The 9,577-nt window shown below is 32.6% G+C and overlaps 3 protein-coding genes across 4 annotated transcripts; all 3 read right to left on the bottom strand.

The window, feature by feature from the left end:
* Nucleotides 1–1,022: 1,022 nt before the first annotated feature.
* Nucleotides 1,023–2,205, bottom strand: LOC107435007 (small ribosomal subunit protein uS13m). 2 transcript variants are annotated; one of them, XM_016046541.4, is made up of 3 exons: nt 2,002–2,205; nt 1,505–1,756; nt 1,023–1,427 (listed from the first exon to the last, which is right to left on the bottom strand). In XM_016046541.4, the coding sequence occupies exons 1-3, from the start codon at nt 2,068–2,070 to the stop codon at nt 1,266–1,268; spliced, it is 483 nt and encodes a 160-aa protein (XP_015902027.2). In that variant the 5' UTR covers nt 2,071–2,205; the 3' UTR covers nt 1,023–1,265. The 2 variants fall into 2 exon arrangements, with proteins under 2 accessions (XP_015902027.2, XP_015902028.2); XM_016046542.4 differs by having other exon boundaries at nt 1,505–1,741; nt 2,002–2,199.
* Nucleotides 2,206–3,079: 874 nt separating this feature from the next.
* Nucleotides 3,080–6,587, bottom strand: LOC107420976 (pentatricopeptide repeat-containing protein At3g18970-like). The gene is made up of 2 exons (XM_048475630.2): nt 6,384–6,587; nt 3,080–3,985 (listed from the first exon to the last, which is right to left on the bottom strand). The coding sequence occupies exons 1-2, from the start codon at nt 6,585–6,587 to the stop codon at nt 3,080–3,082; spliced, it is 1,110 nt and encodes a 369-aa protein (XP_048331587.2).
* A 588-nt stretch (nt 6,588–7,175) lies between these two features.
* LOC107435006 (probable calcium-binding protein CML25) lies at nt 7,176–7,774 on the bottom strand. Its single transcript, XM_016046540.4, is given in 2 exon segments — nt 7,176–7,693; nt 7,695–7,774. Coding segments are annotated over 2 exon segments (360 nt in total). The 5' UTR covers nt 7,760–7,774; the 3' UTR covers nt 7,176–7,398.
* Nucleotides 7,775–9,577: the final 1,803 nt, after the last annotated feature.

Raw genomic sequence — 9,577 nt, 5'->3', positions numbered from 1 at the left:
GACTGTTGATATGGTTTTCGGATTAGCAGATACATAAAAAATGTTTTCCTTGACTCGGAAAGTTCTCCACATTGTTCCATGTAGCAAATACAAGCAAGTTTTCTATTTTCCTTTTTTAATCACCAAGTACAATTCATGACAACATCTGAAAGAACTGAAATGCATCATCTTTACTATGCTAGATGTCATATTTTTCAAAATTTTTGGTTGTGGAATGGTGAGTCTTACATGAAATGCTTGTCCATCCACTGGTTAACCTATTTCAATCCATTTTTTCATAACCCGATTGTATATAAAGCACTTATGTTAGGAAAGGAAAAAACATTCAAATTTAACAAGCGATTCAAATTTAAAAATTTTGCTTTTATAGAATGTAATGATCCAGCTAGCATGGTTTCTGCCTCCTCAACTCTCAAAATCCACAGTTTTGCTGCTTTACTTGAGATGTAAAAACACCGGTCATATATATTCTTTTCACACTTTCATGGTGGTTCCAACAATTTTGTTTGCGTTGTAGATGATGATGTGTTTGTGTTTAGTGACACAAATAGAATGTTTGACCATTCGGGCATAATAGCTAGTTCGTCTTCGGTCTCCTAGACTCCTATTAACAAAATCATCCAATTTTGAGTATAATGCGATTTTAATGAATTGTGTTGAAAAGTTGAAATGTTTTTCCGTCTACATTATGGAGCCATTGATGAGACGTTTTGCATGGCTGCAAAACTATTTGTTATAAGTTAGTAGCCCTGTTTTTATTTTTTATTATTTTTTTAATCAGTGAAAGGGAAATGTTATGCAGCATGAACACAAACAGTGAGAGAATCCGAGAATTCACAACCTTGCTTGCATAGACTATAGGCATTAGTAGAAATGTCATTGGGAACATTGGGTTACTTTTAATGACAAGTTTTGTCGGGCCCATTTTAAATCTATATTACTTTTTTGCTTTTTGGTTTTCTGTGTTTTGTTTTTTGGATCAAAGAAATAGAAGATTTATGGACAAATAAAAAAGTACAACATCGAAGAAAGCATTTCGTCGATTCCACATTTATTTAGTCGCAAGAGTTTCAACGATAATACTAAGAAAACCACATTTACCGTGGTTCATCCTTTCATGGCTGCAGAAGTTGGAAAATCCTATACTATTAATTCCGAACCAAATGCGAGAAACTACAATTAGATGGACTTTCCAATGGCAGAGAAATTCTAAGTGGAATTTGTACCGGAAATAGATTGTTTAGGCAAAACTGCAAATGACATTTTTACAAGTTCCGGGATAATGAGGGAATCGTAGGCTTGCACTTCTTGGTGCGAGCATTGGTATGAGTGCGCTGCCCTCTGCAAGGCAATTTATCCCCATGTCTTGTGCCTCTGTAGCATTGGATGTCTCTCAGTCTCCCAATGTCTCTCTGAACGCAACCCACCTAAAATAAACAATGAAACATAATCTTATTAAGCCATTTTCAAAGGGTTCTAAAGAAAGAAATTTTTTTTTATTTACCAATTCTCTTCCAAGAATGTATTTGGAAAGTTGTTGTCCAAGAGCAACCACTTCTCTTTTAGTGAGGTCTTTGGCAAGTTTGCTCTTCTCCATGTTGAGCTCGGACAGGATTTGACGAGCTCTGTGTAGCCCAATTCCATGTATGTATGGAAGTGCATACTCAAGCCTCTTGTTGTCTGGAATTTCCATTCCTGCTTTTATGCTTATGCATTGTGCTCTTATTATTCCCCCATTAAACTGCAATAATCGCAGGTAATTTTTTAAAAAAATAAAAAATAAAAAATAAAAAAGCAATCAAATCAAAGAACTGAATGAGCAAAAACTTACTATATTCCAAAATGCATATTGAGTATGTTTCAGTTAGGAAAAAATGAAAAAAAAAAAGGGCCAAAGAATTTTGATTGTAAATGAAAAAAACGAATATTGGGTCAATTTTGATTTCTGAAAAAAAAGAAAAAAGAAAAAAATAGGATAAGCTATATATGGAATAAACTCACTGATATTGATTGACGAAGCCGAAGACTGATATCCGAAAGTATTGAAGCTGATCCACGCAAGCCAAGCATCGTTTAGAAGTGGAAGAAATCAAAGCCGAAGAGAAACAGTCAGAGTGCGATTTTGGAGATTCGTTTGGCGGAATCACGTACCCTCATCAAACCTCCGATCGCCAACTTGGGCGGCTTCTTTCGGCGAAACCCTAAAACCGGTCTTTACCATAAACCTGGGCCTGGGCCAGGTCCTGGGCCTGCCCTCTTGACTTTTTTATTTTTATTTTTTAAGATTATCTATTTATAAATTGACATAAAAAAAAGAAAAAAGAAAAAATTGATTGGATCGAATATTGTTAAACACATGGCCTATGTGTATGCCAAGTCGCTTTAGGGGGCGTTTGGTACGCCGGATAGGTCCGGATTGGACAGGATCGGACAGAATTGGATAGGATCGGACAGGATAATTAGTGCAGTACTATGTTTGGTATAGTTCCAGACTGAATGATAGACTAATTATACCATGTTTCGTACCGAATTGGACTGGATAGGACTATTTTGTAATTATATATTTAATTTAAAAATAATAAAAATTTTAAAAGTTAAATTTATATGAAAAAAAATTATTACATCTAATTAAGGTTGTACATTTATATATTTATATATTTATATATACATGCAAAATATGCAAAATTTGTTGTATACACCCACAAATAAATTAATATATAACTTTAGAAATAGCTTAAAATTAACTTAAAACATAGTATGCCATAAATAACAATTAATTAAAAATAAATATATTTTAATGGTATGCATAAGACAATTGAATATTTTTTCAACCCATAAATTACATGAATATATTGTTTCCAAAACCAATTAAAATAAAATTTTAGTATGGTAAATCATAAATAACAATTATTCACAAATAAAGAAATAATTAACAGTATATGTAATTAAGAACTTGTTGATAATATAAGAATATCCATATCCAAATTATACGTATATGTATATAGATTTCACATGTAGCAATTCAAATAACAAGTACTACATAAATATAAATATATTAAATTTTACAAAGATAATTTACTTATAAAACAAATAGAGACATCCACATTTTGAGTACATATAACAAATAAAGACATCCACATTTTGAGTACATATCGATAAGACCCGTGCCAATAAACACATAATTTTCTGGAAGAGGAATCGTCTTCTCAATATAACCATGAACACAAGCACCAGTTTCCAATACACCCAACTGAGAAGCTGTGGAAAGAATGCAAACCATAGTAGTATCCGTTGGTTTCACTCCACAGTCATCTTCCAACATGCCTCGAAACAAAACCAATGCTTCACGGGCGATTTCTTTCTGTGAACAATACCCCTTGATCATCACATTCCAGGTAATGCTGTTTCTCACTATCATATCATCAAACATTCTCCGTGCTGAACTAACATCCTTGTTACTTGCATAGAAATGTATGGCAGTGGTTTGCAACAAAATATTAGACATAGTACCACGTTTCAGCATCTGGGCATGTGTTTGTCGCCCTACCCATAATGTTGGCACGGAAGGAGATCGAGCACAAGCTCCAAGAACGAAAATGAAAGTAAAATGATCAAAAACCAAGTCCCCCCTTGATACCCAATCAACAAAAACTAGAATAGACTCCTTGGGTTGAGAGCATCTTATCAAAGTGTTGAAGAGAAAGAGGTTTGGTTTGTCAAAGTGTTTGAAAACTGAATAGGCATAGTTTTGGATGCTTTGTGGGTCTGGTAGGGTGCAGTATTGCTGGATTAGTTTTGCCAAAATGGAGGTGAATTGAGGCCATTGATGATCAACTGGGTGTGGATTTGTTTGACCTGGGAATTGGATGTTAGTTTCAGGTGTAAGACAGCAAGTGCTCTGAGTCTTGGTAGAGAGTGCATGTGACTGGAAGTAAAACAGAGTTGGAGAAGAACAGCCCATAACAGCAGAGGGTTGCTGAGCTCTCTTGAATGTTTTCAGAGAGTTGTAAAAATGCATATAAAACTATAAAATCTGGTCTTTGGCAATCGTTCTCTCCTCTCACACCTCGCAGCCATAAGACAAAAAGTGACAACTTTGGCTTATCAAATTAATTAAATATGTAAAAGTATAAGCTAAATACTCAACAAAATAAAGAAGGAAAAAGTTATAAGCAATTGCTGATTGGAAAATTATACAGCTAATCAAGGCCAATTTAATTTATTGGGTATTACTCCAATAATTTATTCAGTTAATCATAGGCTAAGCTGCATGAATAGCAAAATCAATATTATTTGTGCATTTTTGTGATTGATTTTCCATTTCTCTTTAAAAAAAAAAAAGAAGAAATAAAATGGCAAAAAAAAAAAAAAACAATGTCAGATCGAAGGAGAACAGAGAACGAAGAAGAAGAAGAAGAAGAAGAATAAGAAATTTTTTCTACAGATTTGTACTACCAGATTGAAGAAGAAGAAGAAATAAAATGGCAAAAAAAAAAACAATGTCAGATTGAAGGAGAAGAAGAAGAAGAAGAAGAAGAAGAAGAAATTTTTTCTACAGATTTATCCTACCAGATTGAAGAAGAAGAAGAAATAAAATGGCAAAAAACAATGCCAGATCGAAGGAGAAGAAGAACGAAGAAGAAGAAATTTTTTTCTACAGATTTGTACTACCAGATCGAAAATAAAATTGCAGAAAAAAACAAATTGCCAGATCGAAGAACAAGACAAACGAAGAAGAGAAATATAACAGGAAGGAAATAAATGAAAAACGAAGAAGAAGGAGAATAGAGAAGAAGAAGAAGAAAAAGTCTTTTCTATGGCAGATCAAAGAAGAGGAATATGGGCAGATCTAAGCCCTAAAAAAGAAATAAGCTGAAACATGAAGAAGAAGAAGCAGACAAACAATGAGAAGAGAAAGAAGAAGAAGGCAAACTCACAGATTCAAGAAGAAGAACACTACCACGAGCTTGATCTGGGCAGAGGCACGCGAGAGACACCAGCAAAGCCTTCGATGAGCTTCGGACAGAAACTTGACCTAGGGGGAAGGACGGGTCAGCTTAATCCTCCTCTCGGGAAATTATTTTACTGTAGCGGTTAAGTTATCCGCTTCTTCATTTGCTCCTACCAAACACTAGATTGGGACACAATTCTGTCCAATCCGGTGAAAGAAACACGTCCTTATGACCATGTTTTCTATTTTTTATTTTCAAAAACAATTTAAAAAAATATTAAATGTTCTGTTGAGTAGTTGAAGAAATGACAAATTATATGACTGTCGAATAAATAAAAGTGTTGCGTTAAATATTTATAAATTGAGAACTATCTTAATATTCTTTCACATGAAATAAGCTCACGTGCACAGAGAGGTCTAAGGACACAAGTAGAGCTAAGCACCCCTTATGTTATGTTATTATCCCTTATGTTATATTTTTTTTCTTTTTTCTTTTTTCTTTTTTTTCTCTTATTATCATAGATTTGTCGTAATTCAAATTTGATCATTTTAATTTCAAAATTATATTTACACCCTTACTGTTAGAAATTTGTCCATCCAACATTTATCTCTTACATGCATCTTCTAACATTTTTATAAACATAATTTCAATCATACCACCTAAAAAACTAGTTCAATCACACGCCGAAAAAATATAATGTTTATATTGAATTAATTAATAAAATCAAAATTTAATATTCTTATAAATAAAAATTCTTTTTATATTTGCAAATGATAATTTTTTGGAACTATTTTTTTTATAATAATAATAATATATCGATAACATATAACTATTGAATAGTATTAAAATTAAATAAACAAATAATAATATAATGATAAAAATTGTTTGTGTTATTAGGAAGCATATTGTTATAATTTTTTTTTTTTTAAACATCGTTATAATTATTCAAAAAAAAAAAAAAAAACTAAGCAGGTGGAGGTTGAAAGAACATTTAAAAAAAAAAAAAAACTTTTGGAGAGAATCTAACCCATGCCTCATAGAATTATTACTAATATTAAAATATATGTTAGGGCCCAAAAATTGCCAGCATACAGGCTGCTGCATAACTGTATAAGCCAGGTAGTGCGACTAACCACTTAAAAATTGACACGCAATGCATCCGCTATTTGAAGGAAATGATTTAATTTATAATGGTATATGCATATAGATTAAAAGCAGGTACGTAAGTATACATTTTCCAAATTTAAGCCAAAGAAAAGGAAAAGAAAAAAAAAAATATATATATACATATATATATTTTCAAATAAGGAAATTATATTAAGAGAAACAATAAATTTTGTGTTTTTACTGGCAACCTTGAAAGCAATCAAGGAGGTGGTGTATGGAGTGTATCTTGATATGTAATTATTGTTGCTTCCAACCACGTTGGACCTGGCTTGCCCAGTTGAGCTCCAAAATTCTCCACCAAACCCGAAATTTCCCTGCCAATTTGTGCCACCACTTCCTTGAGAGCTTCCCGTCCATATCCGAACCCACCACCATCACGGGTCCACCCTCCACCTGACCCAAACCCAAAAGTAGTCCCTCGCGGTCTGGGGCCTTAACCCACAACCCAAATGAAGCCCCAAGCCCCATCAGGGTACGACCCACATCCGAGCCCGAAGTTCCATCCTCCTTTCTGGCTTGAACAGCCGTTTCCTTCCCTGGCCATTTGCTTCTGCTTTGGTCTTCTTTTTTTTTTTTTTTTTTTTGGATTGGTTTTGAAAGCTAAGTAGAAAAAAATATGAGCGAATGAGATTTTTCAAGCATCTATTTTATTTATCATTTTCATTGTCATAAATAAATTAGTTGGAAGGAATAGAAAAACTATGACTTTTTTGGAGGATTGGCTATTTTATTAATTAATAATGAGATTACTTATTCACACAATTTTGACAAGGACTGAGAATATATATATATTTTTTTAAAAAGACAAATATTAATAATATTAAATTTATATTCGCTATTATTTCATATCAACCTTGAACCTATTAAGTTTAGCCATTTTAACTTATTGGAATATGGAACTCTATTTTCCTGAAATATTTATTCTAGATTATGGGCTAAACTGCAATACAACATCACAAATACTTTGTTTCATTAGACTTCTCTCCATATATTGATACAGTCATGTAGTTAATTGATGATACTCATGCTTATTGTTCTTCCTAATAATAATAATAATAATAATAATAATAATTTGATCATCATTTTAAGTAGACTGCATACAAGCTATTTATAACATTAAAGAAAGCAAGTTCACTTGCACATTTGGTTTAACGTAAAACATACACAAATATAATCCATTAAAAGCGCTAGCTAGCAGTTTATGCATTAATTTGCCTAATTTTACACATATATAAAATCGGTTAAGTTTTCTAGTGCTAGATAGCGCTAGCTTCATTGTCTAGATGAGGGCATCAACTATGAGTCTGAAGTCTTCAAACCTCACAGCTCCATCCCCATCTCCATCAATGGAAGCTATGATATTTTGGCAATCTTCCAGTGTCAATTCGCATTCCGAATTCTCTATAACCTCGTAAAGCTCCTCTCCAGTCACCTCCTCATCGCCATCAAAATTCAGAGTTTCAAAAGCATTCTTTAAGAAATTCCCAATTGGCCCACCAAGCTCCATGTTCTTTGTGTTCATCTCAATAAACTCCTCTATGCTCAGCAAACCGTCTTTGTTGCTATCACCTTGCTTCCACCAGTCTAAGCACATAGCTCAGTGTTTCAGTTTCTGCAGAAACAGGCCCATTTTGAGCCATTTTTTGTTTGTTTGTCTGGTGTTTGTTTTCGTACTACCTGTTTGGTGTTTGTTTTAGTGCTACCTCTTCATTTACTTGTCTATATATAAGAAAAGCTATGAAGCCCAATTGAAACAACTTTTTTGGCCTCTTTTTGTGTGGATGTAAAGATGGGATAAAAAAAAAAAGTAAGTTAAAGTTGGGAAAAAAAAGCAGATTCTTATGCTCTTATTGTTTGAGATAAGATGATTTATGCTGTCTGATTGTGGTTGTTGTTGTCCATTTGATTCCCTCATTATCTAATCCAGCTACAAAATGTTTTGTAGCTTAGCTTAGAATAATTTTGGTAATATCTAACAGGGATTTGAGTCCCATGTAGAGTTTATTTGGTTTTTGATTCAAGAGAAGAGCCATATCTAGCAGTCATTCTCGTTCAACTTCTTGTTTTGGATTCTCTAGAAAAATGTATAAAGATGCCCTTGTAACACTCATCAAAATAGACATTTGTGAACTCACACTCAACGGTGTTGTATTTAGAATCACTAGGCTAAAAGATTGGGCTACTCTTAATTTGGGCTATTGATACTGTATTATTGAACTATAGTTGGGCTACTGATTCAGAATGTTTGAACTATATCCACAACCAAATATACTAGATAAACCCCTTTTCCTTCCATTTTCCTTTAGTTGTTATTATTATTTTTGTCAACATGTGGATTCTTTAAACAAAATAAAATAAAATAAAAAACGGGCCACCAAATTTCCAACAAGGTATGGCGGTCATCCGAGGCTCCAGCCTTTAACAAGCCACTATTTTGGAAAAACACAATGAAATGAGATTTTAGAAAATAAAATGTTATCAGATTGTTGGTCAGAGGGCCAATCGACAACTTGCTGGACGGCTTTTGGTAAGAATTAAAATATCAAAAAGTATAGTAATTATTAAAAAAAAAAAAATTGAAAACCGAAAGAAAAAGAAGGTAAAAAAAAAACAAAAAAGGGGGGATTTTTTCTTCTTTCTTCTTCCTTTTTTTTTTGGCCCTTCACCTACATGGATTTACCATGGTTTTAAGGTAGCCTGGATAGAATGGCCTAATGCAAAAACGAGCATGAACCAAATAATTAAACAAAAGGAAGTGTTGGCTGGCCATAACAGTTCTACAAAACAGACATATACACGCCATTTATATAATATACTACGGAAAAACATTTTGGAAAGAAGGTCTCAACGCTGTGATAGTATCTTTTCTAATATGTATATTTAAAGATGATATCACATTCTATTTATTCTATTTATAGTGTTTAACATGTAACTTAATATTAAAATCCTAAAAAAATGCTACCATGTGTAACGTCCCCTATCAAAAATACATCATAAGCATTTATTACCGTCTGTTCTATACCCATGATTATAATATGTAATAGTGTATAATTAAATTGTCTTCTCCCGCTAATTGGAGGTGGATGATATTATTCATATTAGCAAAATCCTAAAATCTTATATGAAAAAGTGAACTCATCCAATATATGATTAATTAAATGAAAATAAATAACCTAGTTATGCTCATGTGATGTATATATATATATTTTTATTTCTAACCTTGGCCTTTTCAATGAAAAATAAAAAATAAAAAAAAATCATACAGAAAGAAGATAAATGTCATTTTTTACAGGATAAACAAAGTTAAGACCAGAAAATATCTTCTTAGCAAAATAGGACAAAGTAAATTAAATCACATTCAAATTTCCATCTTGACTTGTTATTTTTAATGGACAAACAAACAAATTTACAAAGTTGACTATGGAAATTATATTTTATTTTTATTTTACCAAGTTGAT

The sequence above is a fragment of the Ziziphus jujuba genome, chromosome 5, assembly GCF_031755915.1.
Source record: "Ziziphus jujuba cultivar Dongzao chromosome 5, ASM3175591v1".
In the NCBI taxonomy this organism is placed as follows: Eukaryota; Viridiplantae; Streptophyta; class Magnoliopsida; order Rosales; family Rhamnaceae; genus Ziziphus; species Ziziphus jujuba.
Note: the sequence above shows the minus strand (reverse complement) of the source record. Positions and strands in the feature narration are given on the sequence as shown.

Bases quoted from the DNA above. Each gene is read 5' to 3' on its own strand.
- LOC107435007 (XM_016046541.4), bottom strand. From the start codon at position 2,070: ATGCTTGGCTTGCGTGGATCAGCTTCAATACTTTCGGATATCAGTCTT. The intron at 1,757-2,001 runs GTGAGTTTATTC...TTAAAAAATTAC, and splicing joins GGCTTCGTCAATCAATATCA to CTGCGATTATTGCAGTTTAA. The intron at 1,428-1,504 runs GTAAATAAAAAA...TGTTTATTTTAG, and splicing joins ACATTCTTGGAAGAGAATTG to GTGGGTTGCGTTCAGAGAGA.
- LOC107420976 (XM_048475630.2), bottom strand. From the start codon at position 6,587: ATGGGGCTTGGGGCTTCATTTGGGTTGTGGGTTAAGGCCCCAGACCGC. The intron at 3,986-6,383 runs GTCCAACGTGGT...AAAACATTCAAG, and splicing joins AGCTCAACTGGGCAAGCCAG to AGAGCTCAGCAACCCTCTGC.